The sequence below is a fragment of the Phodopus roborovskii genome, unplaced genomic scaffold (genome assembly GCF_943737965.1).
Source record: "Phodopus roborovskii unplaced genomic scaffold, PHOROB, whole genome shotgun sequence".
NCBI lineage: Eukaryota > Metazoa > Chordata > Mammalia > Rodentia > Cricetidae > Phodopus > Phodopus roborovskii.
The window spans coordinates 2,153,453-2,172,179 of record NW_026126566.1 but is presented as its reverse complement, the minus strand read 5'-3'; the positions used below and the strand labels follow the sequence as shown (position 1 = coordinate 2,172,179).

General features: G+C 38.4%; 1 protein-coding gene across 2 annotated transcripts in view; it reads left to right on the top strand.

Annotated features, from left to right (window-relative positions):
* The first annotated feature begins 4,473 nt into the window (after positions 1-4,473).
* Positions 4,474-18,727, top strand: part of Rit2 (Ras like without CAAX 2) — a 301,478-nt gene continuing 287,224 nt past the window's right edge. Inside the window, exon 1 of one of the 2 annotated variants that reach the window (XM_051202366.1) lies at positions 4,474-4,849. In XM_051202366.1, coding sequence (XP_051058323.1) covers positions 4,747-4,849 — 103 coding nt within the window. In that variant the 5' untranslated portion in view covers positions 4,474-4,746. The remainder of the gene's footprint in view (positions 4,850-18,727) is intronic. The other variant, XM_051202365.1, reaches the window with a different exon arrangement.

Sequence of the window (18,727 nt, the reverse complement as noted above, 5' to 3'; positions counted from 1 at the left end):
CTTGTGGGAATCTTGAACCCATATTTATTTTTAGGAAATAAAATATGGAGGATCTCAATTTTTGTTAACCCTTTGACATAAAGATTGTATATCCTAAACATTGTTGTCTAATATTGACCATCAACATATAATATTTCTGTCTTGTTATTATTTGATTGTTTTGTCTTGAATGTATTTTAATTCTCCCCCCACCCCCAGACAGGCCAATAAGGCCATCAAAGGATTTGGCTATTGATCTCTTAGTCCCCGGGTTAACTTTTCTGAGCAGGGGAAAACTGAAGGCCAGAGTAGAGTCTTGAACCAATGTGCAGACCCCAGATCAGCTGTGCAGTAGGCTTAGCTAAAGATCCCCTGACCGTGGCACAGTCAGTGCTCAGGGTATATCATGAGAGAGGGAGGGAGCAGAAAGACCATAGGAACAAATGGTCAGGGAGGACTGGACTGAAATAATGTATTCTGGACATGGCAAGACCATTGCATTCATGAACTCATGGCAGCTGTTGCTGCCTGCACAGCACTTGATGCTAGCTAGGCTTCAAATCCAGTCTATTTTCTGAGGAAAACAAAATAGGAAACTTTTAGTAATCAATCAAAAGAAGCCAGTTTCATGAGTTACCTTGTTCCCTGGGCTCTAACCCACAGAGGAGGAAATCACCTGATGTCAATAATATCTTTCCCTCTACTGGACCCTTATTCCTTTTCAGGCTACATTTCCGACCTGCCTGCACTACATCTGCCATCTGTTCAGTAGGCTTGGTGTTGTGCTCCTCATGAATCATGGAATGAACAATTAGATCCTTAGATCTGGTGTTGCTAAAATTGAGCTCTTAGCAACTGATGTACTCTTGAGATATAAAGATAAGAATGGAGAAGTTACATTATTTTGGTAAGGTCAGTAAAAGTATCTTTGCAAGACAAACAATATATATTTCAATAAAGACAAAAATGGGTTTTGCAAAACAACGCATAAGGAAAACTAGAGTAGTAAAAATGAAATCTTGGTGTTCCAAACTTCTCTCCTATAGACTCATCACAGTAATTTGATTCCTCAGTTAGTCATAGAGAAGTTTAAAATTCTATCCATTTAAACAGAATAATGTGTTCCTTCTCAAGGCATTGTTAGTTGGCTTAGTTTCCCTTTTTGTTTTTTAAGAAGATCATGGAGGAAAGCATGGAGCACAGAAGTAGATTAGATTGTGCTTGGACCATGCCAGGAGAGCCAAGTGCCTCCTTTTCAACCCTGGGTCTTCATGCAATAGAAATGAGCTTTCAATGGGCCAGGGTATGTTACTCTAGACGATTTTCCTGAGTTCAAAGAGAATGTGATGATTTCAGTTACTTAAATGTTGACTTTCACTCAACAAGAGATCTCCTTGTAACTACACACACACACACACACACACACACACACACACACACACACACACACACACAGTCCATGGGTGTGTTGGCTAAGCCAACAATGTCACTAACTAGAATGCTTCAGAATCTGTTCACTATTAATCAGGATTTAATGATCCTTAGAAATTATACAGGGCAACAAAACTAGACTCTTAGAATTTAAAAGAAGAGACACACGAGGCTCTGGTTAGGGAAGCCTTTCTGCATTTCATGTTTCAATTTTTAGTTCTATATAGGAGGATACCTGCTATTGCTTTTCAGCTTGGGAATATAGGTAGACATTTACATCTGAGAAGACAGCTAATTCACCAGTCATAATCCCCTTTCATAATGTCTCACAGGCTTACTTGGCAAGCTACTAATTTATTTTGAAAAACAATTCTATGTATTTCTTTCTCTTACCCAGTATCAAATAAGTTTTCTGAATAACATGGATGACCAAAGACAGAACCCTCAATAGTTTCTGTGCTTTACCAAAAATCAGCATGGCTGGTGTGAACAACTGAGTAGTGGATGGCTTAACAGATAGAGAGGCATGCAGTGTGTTCAGGGTCATGAGACTTAAGCAACAGATCTAGACACAAAATACATTATGACCTTGACATTAAATATTGTTTATATTTTTTGTTTTATTGAATAACATTTTAATTTTTAAAAACATGGTAATTACAATATAGCCATATTTCTTTTTTAGATCCAATCACAGAATGGTTGTTTGGCTGGAAGGAAGACAAGTAACTCCCCACTTGCCCTCTCTGTAGAGTGTGAAGGCAAAGTTGGAACATGGAGTTAGGTAATAATTTGTGTCTGTGTGGGACATTGAAAGCCACTGGCTTGTATGACTTTGTATTTGATTTATGAATGTGTCAACATGGTCAATAGGTTGATGGTTTATGTGGGTAGGCTCGATTGTGCCCTCTGGAAATAGGAAAGGACAGAAAGCTTGTGCTATGAGAGAGTAAATTACAGAATATTCTGGTTATAAAAATTGAATATAAGGGGGGCCAGAACCAAACCTGAAACCTGGAAGGTGCTGACACTGTTAGAAAAGCTGGTAACATGTTAAACTATGGAAGTAATAAAATTATACTTTACAAAAGCCAAAAAAGAAAGAAAAAGAAAAAAAAGAAAAAGAAAAAGAAAAGCCTATGATAACGTTGACTCCATTTGTTGAGGCTGAAGGTGATGTCTTTCTTGACACAATAAACTTAAAATATAAACACAGCTTTAATGGGTACATCCAGGAGGCCTTTAGATTTACTTCTGTAGCTCAAGGGAAAATATAGTTTAGAATTACCTCCAGATTGGGGAGTAACTACAGAAATGAAGAGAACTAGGTCCATAGGGGAACTGTATTGCAAGAAGAATGGTATGTGTACTGGGAAAAGAATCATCAGAAAAGTTCCCTGGCATAGTCATGAAACAAAACAATTATAAATTAAATTTAATTAACATTTAAATATCTTGGTATTTTTAAAAATATATTTTAATTAAAATTTAACTATATTCCTTTCCTTCCCTCCAGCTCTTTCTCTTTGAAAGATTCTATAAGAAAAATCACAGATGGGAGTAAAATCTTACAGGGAATACAAATATGTATTTGTATATGTATAATGTATATATGTATATATATATATATATATATATATATATATATATAAAATATGTAATGACATGAAAAAAGGGAAAAGCTAGAGGAAGGGAGGAGGAAAAGGAAGATATTGAAGGCAGGGAATAAAAGGAGTTGACTACGGTCAAACACTTAAAAGTATCTACATGAAAAAACTATGTACAATGATTAGGCACCAATGAAATGCAAAAAATGATTACATTCTGAATATATAAAGAATCTCAGAACTCAACCATAAATCAAAATCTTGACAAGTAAGGAGAAAATAAAAACTTCAACACTTATACACATGAGAAGGTATTTCGTCCCCAGTATATATTTATAAATAGCTGTCAGCATTCTGCTTCAAGAGAAAAACCAAATAATTTGATAGTATATATCTATGTCTGTCTGGGTTGAGAATGTAGGATTTCACATGTCCTTTTGTTGAAAAATTAGTTGAATGAATCAGACTGAGCCAGTTTGAGAATTAAGTTACATGGCTCCAGAGTCCAATCTCTTGGCCATGGCATTCTCAGCCTCTCCAACAACCAGGAAAGAACACTTATCCTGTGCCCATTACTTCATCACATACTATGGTGACGTACAGAATTGATCAAATATAGTTTCTTTATGGAGAGACTTAAAACAGAAAGATAAGTCAATGTACCTGAAGCCTTCGGATATATCCATCCATGGTCAAGTTTAACAAGAAGTCTAACATATGAAGAACACAGGATCTGATCATGACAATTAGAGACTATTGAAACTTCTGTGAGACTCTCATGCTTTATAAAATCACAGTAGAAAGGCTGCAAGAATCCATATGAGCAAGGCTTGGGCCTTCTGTACAGTCTAGATTCTTCTATTATCTAATATGCAACTGTAATTTTTTTGGAAAACATATTTGTTATGTATCTCTTTCAAACTTGCCAGGGTCTTATAATCCACTTTGTCTCTAATGACTTGATATAAATAAGAATGATCCATATTCAGACAAGACAATGAGATAATTCAATAATCCCCCCATGTTAGGACCTCCACTACCTGATGAGCAAGCATCTCCTCTTAGGTATTATCTCATCAACACTAAAGACTGACCTCATGCTCACCGAGTTACTCTTTTCTTTTTTTTTTAGAGGGTGACGCCTTTTTTTTTTTTTCCAGAATGAGATGTGCCAGGGCCGATTGCTATAGATAGCCACGGAAAAATTTTAATTGACCCTGATTAAAAGAAAATGTTTTTGAGACTGCAGAGACAGAAGCCAGCTTGTGAGACAGCACCTCCCCTTAAGTTTCAGATTCACTGTACTATAGCCCCTCAGTCTAGAAAGAAGACAAGTGTGCGTGCATCAGCTAAAACTGCGTGCATCTAAAACCTGCGCTGCAGCAGGGGAGGGGGATAAGAGAAGGAGGTGGGGTGGATGAGAAAGGGCACTGGAGAAATGGTACTCAGAGGAGGACGAAACCAGAATGAGCAAGTGAGATCAGTGGAGATGTGAAACTGAAGGATCAGGGGGAGGGGAGAGGTAAAGCCAGATTTTTATTGGAAGCGATTGAAGTGGTTGCTATGAGACCCGCTCCAGCAGAGGACCAGCAGGCAGCCCGACGCTGATGGTTCTTGTCATACACTAAAGCTTTCCTTTGACACAGTTTTAGAGTTGTTTACTGTCTGAGCAAGCACCTGACACGGGTGGCTTTTTCTTCCTTTTTTCTCCTCGGGTCCTCAGGGTAAGATGGAAGTAGAAAACGAAGCCCACTGCTGCCCTGGCAGCTCATCAGGCGGGTCCAGAGAGTACAAGGTGGTAATGCTGGGCGCAGGGGGCGTTGGTAAAAGCGGTAAGTTTTCAAATGTCGGGGAAGGAGGGATCCGCACAGAGGCAGCCGTATAGACCACAGGAGTTAACAGAAGAGCATCTGGCAGGGTGATTAAAAGTGAAGTCTTAAGGGGAACCTCCTGAGTCAGGAGAATTCAGAGACAGCAGTCATGATGTGTAGAACTTTAAGAGGACAATTTGCTCCTTTAATTTCATACTGTGTAATATTTGTTCTGGGTTTATACAGTCTTTATATTAGTGGTGAAATATATTAGACAGGCACGTGAGAGAAATTTTCTACTCTCCTGGAAAATATACAAATTAAAAGAGAATTTTGCAGCTATTTAGTTAAAGAGGTAGTCACAAACAGGCTCATCCTCAATATCTTCTGTGCCGGTTGTTGGAAGGATTTTCTTTGCCTGTGTTTTGATGAAGAGTTAGTGCCCTGTCTTTGATTTTCTGTGTCTGCCATTGCATGCATAGGCTTTCAGTACTAACAAAAAGTTGGATTTTTAAAGTGGTAGTGGTTAATAGAATGTTTTTCAGTGTGGGAGTGGAGCAGGGTAGTTGAGCCATGCTTTGTGGTTAAGAAAATTAAAGGAAAGCTGTAAGAAGGAGTATGAGGTAGAAATGAGAGGAAGAGATGAAAATTCAAGCTGGCATATCATAGCAGAGTTGGCAATGGTTTGTTTCTCTAGGAGCTTAAAACACCAGCAATAACAAACTAAATGAGCAGATACCCAGTGATGCTTCAGGCTGAGTCTCACAGCTTGGTTGTGGGTAGGACACAAGCTGATAACACAGTATCCCACTGGGGATATGTGTTTATGCAGAGTGAGCCTGAAAAAATATTACCAAATAAATTCAATATTTTAGTTCATGGAAATAAGAGTAACTTTGGTGAACATGTAACAAGAACGAAAAAAGTTGAGAAGTAAAGGGAGGAGAAAGGATAGTGACTATAGTTTTCAGGAAATATAGAGAGGGCAGAAAGAATAATAATATACAGAAAACCCCTTTTCCATCCAAAAAATGAAATAGCATGAATGGGAGGAGGGAGTCAGGTAGTTCTAAAAATGGTAAAGTGCTTGTGTATCAGAAGGAAAGAAGCATGGCACAGCTTTACAACTTTAGGAGTGAGGACTTTAAAAATGTTTTATTTTCTGTTTAAGCAAGCAATGGCTTAAGAGGGAAACCTAAGGGTAAAGCAGATTTAGTGAGAGGAGCAGTTGAAGGGTGTAAGCTATATAAACAAGGCTATGCTTTGAAAGGATTGAAAAAGACTCAGAGATAGATAGAGACACAGAAGAGATGGAGATGGAGGAGAGATAGAAGAGCATGTTAAAGATGCTGGAAACAGTCACCGTGAGAGGTTCTTCCCCTGGCATCATGTGAGCTGAGACAGATGTGGCAAGAGTCTGAAGAGCCACATGTCATTTGCATGCTAGTTGTTGCCTTTTTCTACAGGACATGGGCGGCATGGAAGGAGAGAAACTTGTCAGCCTGTTTCCTGGTCTGAGACCTGGAATTTAGAGTTGAAGTCAGTGCCAGAAGCAGTTTCCAGCAGGCCATTTACTATGTAATCCTGTGATATACAATAGTGCTCTACTTGACCCTCCTTCCTGTGGGATTTTACTGTCTATTCATTGTCACTGTCCCAATAGCTGATGATCTTCAATAGTCTGAATTGCTTTTATCTTTACCTTAAGTGAAAGAAATACATTTATCACCAAATATGGAGTGAAACATTTCCAGTGTAATGCAAACAAGAGTTGGCAGCTGGCCTTTACAGAAGGTAGAGGAGGGTAGCCCTGTGGTTTTTCTGATTAAATGGCATGTTGGATAAGACTTCATAAACTATTATACGTATTAATATTTTCACACAATGAGATTTTCCTTTGAGTTTCACAATGATGGAATCACATCTTGCTCTTGAACCAGCCTCTTCTCAAGTTTATTTTTGGCTATCAGTATGCAAATATTCATCACTGATCTCATTACTAACCTTTAGAATGTCCAAATGTTTGCCTTCAAATGAACTAAAATGTCTTTAAAAGCCATTTTTTATGTGACTGAAGATTTGAATTAATAGAGAAATTTCTTGAGATTATCTATCTTGCACCATTGTGTCCTTCCTGTACAGGGATGTTTGGGAGGGATACCTCTCCAAAAGTTAATGAAGCCACAGAAAATTCTTATTTATTTCCAGTTCTGAGCATCAGGCTGGAGTCATCCCTGATCAAGGACAAGAAAATCAACATACTGTTACAAAATTATTAAATGAACAAAATCTTAAAGATTTCTATATCTATTAAGAAATCACATTGCTTTTAAATCCATAATTTATTAAAATATACTATGTTGAGTCAAAACTTATAAAAGGACTTGTTACTTTGCTGAATAACAGTTTCTATAAGACTTAACTATGTAGGTAAATCAATGTTTTGTGTGGGAAAGTTTCAAACCATGTGTAACAAATCAAGATTATTGAGTATGTGTTATTCACAGACCTTCAGTGGCTACTCCAATGGGGAAAGATGAAAGAAGGAGATACTTAGAAAGAACCTAGGAGTTCTGGCAGGCAACATATATTAGATACTCACTTTTATCCCTCACAATGGCAATGAGGTGTGTGTCCAATTAATAGACTGAAAAATCACGCAACAACTTGCACCTAGTCAGAAAAATAAAACACAGAATTCTAAGGCCCTTCATCTAACTCCACTGCATTATTTTTGATATATCAAAGAAGAAAAGTGAGGACTTCTATCACTCACCATCAAAGAAAAAATGGGCCTGCTATTAACACAATATTTTTCCTTGAAAATTATAACAATAACTGTTAGTTATCTACCATAAAACTCTAAATCTATTTCGATCTGACTTTGAATTGATATAATGAATATTATACACAACATTTAATCTATATCTATATAATATAAAATATAAGCTTGTTTATATAATTAATTACCACATTTTAATATTGTTCAATAATGTTTCAAGTGCAGAGAAAACATAGATTAACAAAACCCATCTCCATCCTATTTGAATGAGGAGAAATTGAAGGTTGAAAGGATGATTTGTATCTATAATACAACTTTCTCAACACCCTGATATGCTTTTCTACCATTGGCTTTACAGAGGATGACACAGAGAAAATTGGACCACATAATATACATATAAAGTAGCAGGTTGATAGAATGTAGCGTGTAGAGCTAATAATGTGCAATGAAAAATATAGACAATGATATCACACTGTTTCTTAAGTTTGCGAAACCAGTGATTTTAGATGTTCTTCTTACTCAGGAAAACAAACAGGGTAAGTATGACATGTGTCACACTGGATGTGTGAAACACAGTCATGTGCTCTGTGGCAAACTTTTTTTTTATATTTATTTTATATAACCAAGTCAATTTAAATGAAAACAAACATTTATAGACAATATTTGGGAATTTGGGCGTCATTCTTTCCAAACTACTTCCTGCTGGTAAGGGGCGCTGTCATGGGGGATTCTAAGAAGATGCAGAAATCCTGGCTGTAGTCTGTAAGGCAACTTTTGCTCAGTGGTGACAGTACCATGGGATTATAATGGATGTAAATAACCCTTGTGATATAGTTATTCTAATATCATTGCACAGTTCATCATTCATGTGTTTAAGCTCATGCTGGGATATATATTAATGACAAATAATTATCAACAGTACAGAAAACATGATAGCAATAATTAATTATTATGTTACTAGTTCAGGTACATGTGTGTACATGTGTGTTGTGTGTCATTATGGTACCACAGCATGTCTGGTGGTCAGAAAATAACATGTGAGTATCTATTTTGTATTTTCACTATATGGGTCCTGGGGATACAACTCAGGTCCTCAGACATGGCAGCTAGTACCTTTATCTGATGATCTGTCTCACCAGCCCTTGTTTATATATTTGTTATCTTATACTTTTGTCATTGTTTAAAATACATATTTATATGCATGCATGTTTATATATGATATACTCTTGGTATGTATTAGACATATCATGCAAGTTCATGCTGATATTTTTTTTTTGTGATGCTTGCAGAATGGCAAATGACACATTTGTTAGATGGTATCTTGGTAGTTACCCAACATGTGGCTGTATATGTATTAGTAACTGTTCTCACAATAATAAACGTAAGAGTCATGATAAGAAAACTGCTTACAAAGAAATCAAGTGATACGCAGAGAGCTACAGGCAACCAAGGAATACTGAGGTGGGGTGGTGTAGTAGTCTGCTTCCAGGAGGAGCCACTAACTGTTTATCCAATAGTGAATGATCAGGCCTGCAAACATATATGTACAAGTAACATTATACAGATCGGGCAGGTTGTACTTATGTATTTGGGAATATATATGTGTATCATATATATATATGAATGTAGTAACAATTAATATAAAGAGGGGCCATGAATTTGAAAGAGGCCAAGGAGAGGTATATGAGAGGGTTAAGAGGGAGAAAAAGCAAGGGGGAAATTATATAATTATAATCTAGAAAAAGAGAAAATAATTAAAAAGTAAAAATGAGAAAAAAATACTTAATGCATATGCATGAACCCATTATTATTTTTTATATGATGTTTTTAATTTTAATTTGAAACAAGCTTGTTTTACATGTCAATTCCAGTTCCCTCTCCCTCCCCTCCCCTGTCTCTCCTAACCCCTTTTCCCATTCCCTTTCTGCTCCCCACGGAGGGTGAGGCCTTCCATGGGGAATCTTCAAAGTCTGTACTATCATTTGGAGCAGGGCCTAGGCCCTCCTCCTGTGTCTAGGCTGTGCATTCCTCTATGAGGAATGGAGCCCATTATTTATATAAAAGGGGCAGATAAAATGCTTATGTGTTTGTATTTGATAATGTTACAGTAAATGAGAGTAGAGTGAAAAATCTATGTGTAACATGCATTGTAAGTATAATTGAAAGCAAAGAGAAAAATTGGATTGGACCAATGGACTTGAGGTATGCTATGTCCATTTTTGGCATCTCTTTGTTATGCTCTCTTCTTGTTTAGAAAAAGAAAAGTCTCAAGGTTGTAGTGGAAGAGTTTTGCTGAGGCTAGGCAGTTCTGAAAACTATTCAGAACACCGAGCTTTCTCATTGTGATTTGTGCAATAATGCTGCTCCTATGTCTTGTTGTGCTGAACTGCTGTTTGCTTTTCCTGTGTTCAAAAGTGGCTGACTTAGGGCAGACATGAGCAGATGCTAACTAACAGTGTTGCTATCTTGTTTTTTAAACTGTATAGTATTTTCATAGTGTTTGATAATAAAATAATTAAATCAGGTCTGTATGTCATCCATCAGGTTGAGATGAAGTTGGGACAAATATTTAGAGATTAGGCCAAGAATACACAGAAATAGGAATAAGGACATGATGTCCATTGAGGCTTTCTAGTGACATTGTTTTCCTCCTAACTGAATTGGAAGAACAGATAGCATAATCGTGAAGTTGTCTTGTTGAAACTATGTCTTTGTACATTTCAAATGTCAAGTCTGTATGAAACATGGCAGAAGCCATTGAGAAGGCAGAAAATTTATTCATGACATGGATTTTTCACATTGTTCCCGACCTCTAGGGTATACCTATTTCATAGAGGAAAACTGGCACATAGTACCAAAAAAAAAAAAAAAAAAAAAAAAAAGAAAAAGAAAAAGAAAAAGTAGACATCTGATGCAGATAGTTCAAGGATGCCTATATCTGGGTATGAGAGCTAAGCCCATGCCACAACAGGTAGCATTTGTACAGTACAGATGAGTAGACCATTTGGACCATTTGTTATATTGAGAAGAAACAGTGTGGAGAGTGATGAGAAACATACTTTAGCAGATGTTGTAATATATGAAAAGGCAAGAAGGAATTTAGATAGGAATTTCAGGAAGAGGTCTTATAAATTAGTATCTTCTGGGAGTAGTAGGGAAAAATCTATCCTGGACTAGGAACTGAATATTAGGCAACTGAATATGTGTTTGTGTGTATGTGTGTTTGTATACATACACACATACATACATATGCCTACATGCTTATATTCACATATGTATATATGTATATGTATATGAATATATTAAAACAAAAGACCTATACATACAAAATTATTAGAGAACTAAGAATTACTATAACTGCGACATCATAAAATGAAAGTTGACTTTTAAACCAAGTAATTATGTTCTCCCACATCCTTTTTTGATTTATCCCTTTTGTAAATTCATAGTTTTATATAGTGGATCTTAAACCCATAATTTTATGTAGTAGATTTTTGTAAAAGAAAAGCAGGGACAATATGTTCTGAGGTTATCAGAAGGCATCACACATAAGACTCACTTTAACCTCAGTGAATCCTATAAACAGTAGGATTGAGCCAGCATCTGACGTATTAAATAAAGGCAAAAGGCCAAGTATATCATGCATGGCCCCAAGGCCTGGTGTTTGGCCTTTTAAGTGAAACTTTGTGTTTAAGGAAGCTGAACAGCTGTCATGTCATCACCACATGCGATGCTGTGGATTCTGCAAAGGCAGAGGAAAATGTAACGGAAAAATAAAAAGATTTTAAGACCCAAAGGTCGCTGTCCTCACCCTCAGTTGTTACACTCTAATTGCAGTGCAGACCATCAGCTCCTGTAGTGCTGTCACAACAATCAGCCAGAAGGTTCAAATAAAGCTCACTGGGAAATGGGACACATACTCACTTTCTCAAATGATGTCTGGAAACAATTCCAAGATAATATGTGCTCTATAGACATTAAACTTATGAAAGAGAGTACTGGTCGGTACCTTTATTTGATGAGTAGCAGGAGACTAATGAGTCTGTATTCGTCCCTAAACCTCTCCTGTGTTGGTAGCTCCTAACATTGTGATAGTATGTGGTTGCTCACCTTGATTTGTAGCAGTCTGAATTTTATGAATGAGAAGACAAAGGCTTACATCAGAATTAATTCACAATGTGCCCAAATATAGACAGAGACCAAATGAAAAACTCAAGTTCCTGTGCATATATCGGAAGGTTTAATTTCATTTTGGGTGGGAGAGGGTACTATGCATCTGAGTTCTAACAACAGCTACATCTTCATGTAGATGTTTTCTAGATGTCAATCATAACAAAGCTGAAAAATCCAGCATTCTATCCTAACAGCTGGTAATGATGACCGTATTTAAATGGGAAAACAGGAGAGGTAAACAGCAAGGTCAAAATCTAGTTTATTGAGGGAGTTCTCGGGGTCTTGGAAACATGGAGAAAGGTTGATAATCTCAGATGGAGATAAGCAAGTAACTCTGAAAATGAGAATTTTAGTGCAAGTTGCAGGATTAATGAAAAAAAAACCAGTGTGTTGAATATATTAGATTTAAATCTACCAAGCATTAACCTATCTTTGGTAGTATTTCATCTATCTATCTACCTATCTATCTTCTATTAATTATATAATTTGTAAATAAGGAAGGCGTTTTTATCTTCAACTTCCTTCCTCTACATATATGTATATGCATATGAAATATATAGTATGTATATACATAAAATAAACATGGAGTGAAAGTTACAAATGGAGAATATTTTCTTTCTTTCCTTATTTTAGAACCCAGGTGACACGAAGATGCTCCTAGAGAAGTAAAAAGGCCTTAACTGTTACTAAGAATGAGATACAACCTTGATCCTATACACAGGAATATAAGTGAAAAAGAATTGCAACGTCATATGTACAATCATGGAAACATCAATGTGTCACATGGAAAGTGATGAAACTGAGAGGAATTGAAGTCATTTGTCAGGTTAAATGAACCATTGGGATATAGACTTCACAACAACAGAAGTTTTCTGGAATCATGAATGATAGATCTTTCCAATAGGCTATCCTGCTTTCTGTTAGCCAGAAGGAATTTTGATTCTCTAGGTAGAGAGTAGTGTCACCAGTGACTGACTGTGATTGCATCTCTGTAGCTTGCCATATTTATAATTGTTCCTGATGGCAGCTGTTTTCTGCAATGCTGATGCACACAGAAGGGACTCATCACTGAATCTGTCTGTTGTTTACAAAGCCAGTTAAAGATTTGAGCTTCATCAATGGTGATGTTTTATAAACATTCTCTGATGAATGGCCAAGCTGAGCTATTCGCTCTTTTGGTCTTTCAGCAGGCCTCAGCCACGTGCTTTTGTTACCTACTGTAGCACACCACTGGCTCTGTGCTCCATCCTACCAGAGCCCTATACAAGCTAACATCACAGGCTCAGCAGAAGGATACAGACTTGTTTTATCCCCACAAGCTCTCTGGTACCTCAGCAACCTATACTGCCAGGTGTCCTAGGGACCATAGACTAACCGATTGTGCCACTGGCAGCTGACCTGAACAAGTACGAGCTATGGGCCCACCAACTGTGCCACTGGCAGCTGACCTGAACAAGGAGGAGCTAATGGGCCCCCAACTGGTAGCTGGAAATACAGCATTGGACTGACTCAGACCCCCTGAACATGGGTCTCAGCTAGAAGGCCTGGGCAATCTAAGGGACCTCAGACAGTGGAACCAGGCTGTATTCCTGGTGCACAAAAGGACTTTGGGAGCACATTCCCCATGGAGGGATACTCCCTTAACCTAGAAGCAGGAGAGAGGGCCTAGTCCCTATTCCAAATGGCTTGACGGATTTAGATGACCCCTCCTGGAGGGCATCACCCTACATGTGGTGTGTGTGTGTGGGGGGGAGTGGGAGGGGAGGGTGGTCAGGGGCCAAGAGAGGGAGGGAGAGAGGGAAAGAGGGAGGAGGGAGGAAGAGAGGGAGGGGTACTAGGATCAATAAAATAAAAATAAACAAGAAATAAAGGAAAAAAATCTGTATCTATTCCCTCTGCAATGTGTGAGAGATGGAAGGTGAAGGCAGGGTGGTACCACCCTGTATTGGGAGGAAATGAAGGAAAGTGAGGTTTACAGTACATACTAAAAAGTCTTTAATTAAACTGAAATTAAATGGTATAGGAAATTAGTTATCTCACCGTATAAACTGGGGTGTTAAGAAAGGAGAGAATTCTTTAATTAGAAAATTCACTGCATAGGGAAGTTCATATTTGGAGACTTACCTATTAAATGGGCAAGAATTCTTGGTTTTTCAGCTTGTGGTTCAACTTAATCCACTTTAAACCAAGCAATAAAAGTGCATGTATGTATGTGTGTGTGTGTGTGTGTGTGTGTGTGTGTGTGTAGTATGTGTGTCTCTTTGTGTGTATATGTGTGTGCATGTGTGTATGTGAATTTATGCACAGTCATAAAGGACTCTCATTTTGTTTAGTATTCTTTCAATTTTGTTCTCAAATAGCATCAACAGAGCTAGCCCTTTTAAAGTTTTGCACACTTATCTGTTCTTATTCAGTAAACACAAAGCTTCATGGGCTGTAGGAAGGTCTTATATTGAAGACATAGCACTTATCTTAGTTGATGATGAGATGAAATGAGGATGATGAGACTATCTTAGCTGAGGCATCAATCATGGTCTGTTTCCCTTGCCAATCTATGTTCTTGTCCCTTTTTACTTTTCATGAGAAGGTTCCAGTATAGAAATGAGGATAACGTAAGCTGGGGATTTGGATATCCTAGGAAATTGACAGTTATGCTTTGTTACCTGCAATAGGAGTTACAACAGTGATCACAATGGCTGTCACTCATAGATTACTAAGAGAAAAACTAGGGATATAGTTAAGTGTATCTATATATATATATATTCCTCTGTGTAGCTGTGTAGCTTTGGCTGTTCTGGAACTGGCTATGTATACCAGGCTGGGATCCTTCTGCCTCTGTCTCTGCCTGCCTCTGCCTCCCAAGTGCTGGGATTAAAGGCTTGAGCTACCACCGCCTGGCTTTGTTGTCATTTTAACCTAAATGGGTAAAGGTATTTTTAATTATTTACACTCAACAGTAGTTGATTTTACATAAGCCACTTAAACCATTTTCTTCAAAATGGCTTACTTAAAATTATTTTAGAGTTGCTGGTGTGGACTGCATAGGAAAATATTTTCTTCTGTAAAATTTGTTTAAATTAGAAACAATCTTATTTTACATATTAATCATATCAGTTCTCTCTCCCTCCCATCCTCCCATGCCCCCTGTAACCCCTCCCATGCCACCTTCCAGTCCCCAAGGAGGGTGAGGCCTTCCACCAGGTGTTATCAAAGTCTGTCAAGTAATTTGCGGCAGAGTCTAGGTCCTGCTCCATGTATCTAGGCTAAGAGAGTATCCCTTCATGGGGAATGGGTTCCCGATGTCTGTTCCCGATGTGCACTAGGGATAAACACTGGTTCCACCGCCAGAGGTCCCTATAGACTGCCCAGGTATCCTTGCTGACACCCATGTTCAGGGGGTCTGGTTCAGTCCTATGCTGGTTCCCCAGCTGTTAGACTGGGGTCCATGAGCTTCTACTTGCTCTGGTAAGCTGTTTCTGTGTGTTTCCCCAGCATAGTCTTGACCTCTTTGCTCATTATTCCTCCCTCTCTACAAATGGATTCCAAGAATTCAGCTCAGTGCTTAGCTGTAGATCTCTGCTTCTGTTTCTATCAGCTACTGGATGAAGGCTCTAGGATGTCATTTAAGGCAGTCACCATTCTCATTATAGGGGAAGAGCATTTAAGGTAGCCTCTCCATTATTGCTTAGATTCTTAGTTGGGGCCATTCTTGTGGATCTCTGGACATTTCCCTTCTGCCAGATTTCTCTTTAAACATATAACGGCTCCCTCTATTATGGTATCTCTTTCCTTGCTCTCCTCTATTCATCAGACTCAAGTGTCCTGATCCCTCATGTTCTCTTCTCCCCTCCTCTTCTCCCCTTCTGTTTCTCCTAACTCCCCTTTCCCTCCTCTCCTGCTCCCAATCTGATCAGGAGCTCTTTCCCCTTCTCTGGGGGATAATGTATGTCTCTCAGGGTCCTCCTTGTTTCCTAGCTTCTCTGGTGGTGTGAATTGTAGGCTGGTAATCCTTTGCTCTATGTCTGATATCCATATATGAGTGAGTGCATACCATGTTTGTCTTTTTTGTGATTGGATTATCTCACTCAGGATGGTTTCTTCTAGTTCCATCCATTTGCCTGCAAATTTCAAGATTTCATTGTTATTTTCCCCCCGCTGAGTAATACTCCATTGTGTAAATGTGCCACATCTTCTTTATACATTCTTCAGCTGAGAAGCATCTAGGTTTTTCCAGGTTCTGGCTATTACAAACACCGCTGCTATGAACATAGTTGAACAGATGTCCTTGTTGTATGAATGTGCATCTTATGGGTATGTGCCTAAGTGGAATTGCTGGATCTTGTGGTAGACTGATTCCCATTTTCCTGAGAAACCACCATAGTGATTTCCAAAGTGGCACATAGAAAAATATTAATTATAAGCTGTGTACTATCATCAGAATACTAAACCTTGTTTAAAACTTCTGCCTTCCTTTTCCCCAGCCTTCTTCCCTCCCTCCTTTCTCCATTCCGTCCTTATTTTTCCCCTCATTATTCATCCCATTCTTTCCCTGGCCTCCCCTGTCCTCCCTTGCCTTCTCCTTCTTTCCTCTTTTCCTCCCTCCCACATCTTAGCTTAGCTGGTTTATCCCTGTAGCATAGGACAGGTAGTGATATCTTTCATATGAGCTGCAGGAAAATATAGTTTGGGTTGGATATTATGGATCTGCAATTGCCTGTCAAGCTTCTCTATTCCCTTTCTTTCTCTAACCTTATACTGATATATTTTTAGCGTTGTTCTGAGTGGTAATTTCAGTGACCATAATGATATAATGATTGTGACTTGCTATTGTAACTCTAGGAAGCAACCCTTCCTTTACAGTCATTTTTTTTGTAACACCACACACACACACACACACACACACACACACACACACACACACACACACACACACAGACATCCCACTACTGTGACAACCACTTGCACACTAACAGAAAAGGCTTGGAAAGGCCCCTGTTTTTTTTTAATATAGCATACCAGTGCATGAACATGGACCGAAATTAATCTTTACAGTCTGTTTGTTGTTTTCCATATATTTTAAATAATAAAATGTTCCTATGTTCTTACAAGAAAACTGGTAAATTACAGGCACATAGAGTTCTTTCTGTTTGTTTTCCCCTGGTGGGAAAATCAGATTATTTAGAGACACTGCACATTTTCATTTGAAATTATGACTTCAGAGAATTTGTCTCTGTTCACAGTATTTTAACCCTTCCCTTCAATACAGATTTTACTTGCTTCCTACCCCCCATACAATGCCAGCCTGTTTACCCCATATAAGACCCTGCTTCTTCCCACTGTTTGAATTTCAGCAGGCCCCTGAAGGGGGCACAGTGAAGGGCTGTGCCCATCTGCCCTAGCACTGTCAACAGGCTAATACTGAAAGTCTGCAGGGCTTGTGGTAACTAAGTCAAAGATCTGCCCTGTCAGAAGGCATGGGTAAGCAAGATGGAGAATGCAGACAGGTGCAGGCTGACCCGAGACACCTGCTGGGAATCAGAAGGCATCAGCAAACATTGAAGGGAGAGGGAAGAAAGGAGAAGACAGTGGGAAAACTGAGAGCTTCAAGCAGCCCAGGCATTGTAATAGTATTTTCTGAGGTGAGCTCTTGTGAAATTTCCCTCCTATTCCCTGTAGTCGGTTCACTCCCATCCATCTGCCCACATTCTCTCTCTACTCTAGTTTGATATATTCTCTCTTTAAAACATGCTCTTTATGATTTATTATTGTTTTCAACAATATTTATAGCTGCACAGGTTCTTCTGGAATCTGATATATGGTCTTAAAGTGTTATTTAAATTTTGAGTTTTTATTTAACTTGCTATTTCTTTAGACTGTATATTTCTATCTTGATTATATATTCTTAGAGGGTAGGAAATAAATTATATAGGATCTTCCTTCTTTTATGATATTTATGGCAATAAATCCTCAAAAATATTTATATGTTTAATTTCTTTCCTCTGTCTTTGAAGAAATTTAAGGCATAAGACACTGGCTGTAAGTATTAAAATAAAACTAAATGATACTTCAGAATTCAGGCATACAAAGCATTCGAGACATAAAGTTGGCATTGCAAAACAACAGTGGTATGTAAGCATAGTTTAGGACCATCGGTTGTGTACAACTAACTCAAGCAACCTGAAAGATTTTGGGTGATAATGTGGAAGTATAAAGAGCACTTGTGTTCAGGGTGCTTGGTGGCTTACAGAGGCCACCAAGTTTGTGGACAAAATCTGTTAGAGGGAAATGCAAAGGAATTGTGTTATGACAAGTGATCCCAAGTAAGCAGATAATGCAGAGTCATTATCTTGTAAATTTCTTGTAAATCAGAGGATGGGATATCTGGCATACAAATGTGTGGCATCCATTCTCTTTGATCTTAATAACAAACACTCAGAGTCAGCTATCAGAGGGTGAAAGCCAAAGGATCAAAGAAGAAGAGTGGTCAGTCACTAGAGTTCTTACCTCTTCCAATGCTCAGACCAAAGGGGTGACCCTATACTCAGACTGAATCCTCAGACTGCATCCTCAGACTGCACTGAGTTCCCTCTCTTTGTCTAGCATATCACTCCTGTACATATCTCTAATGGGGTCATCAATATCAGACCCTAACCCCTAAGGTAACCTGTGGGAAAAGGGAAACAAGCAGTGTTAGAGCTGGAGGATGAGGGTATGTGTTGCAAAAAGACTTCTTCTGGAGATGACATGGACCCATTATACTTATAAATTCACTGCAGTTTAAATACCTGCACAAGACATTTGCAAGGGGCCCTTAATTTCACATATAAAGGGTGTTTTTTGTTCCCCCCCCCCCCTCCCCGGGGTGTTTTTGTGGGGGGGGTTTTGGGGGGGCCGCTCCCCCCCCCCCGCCCAAATATTTTTGAAGGCAACCCAACTAAACCCTA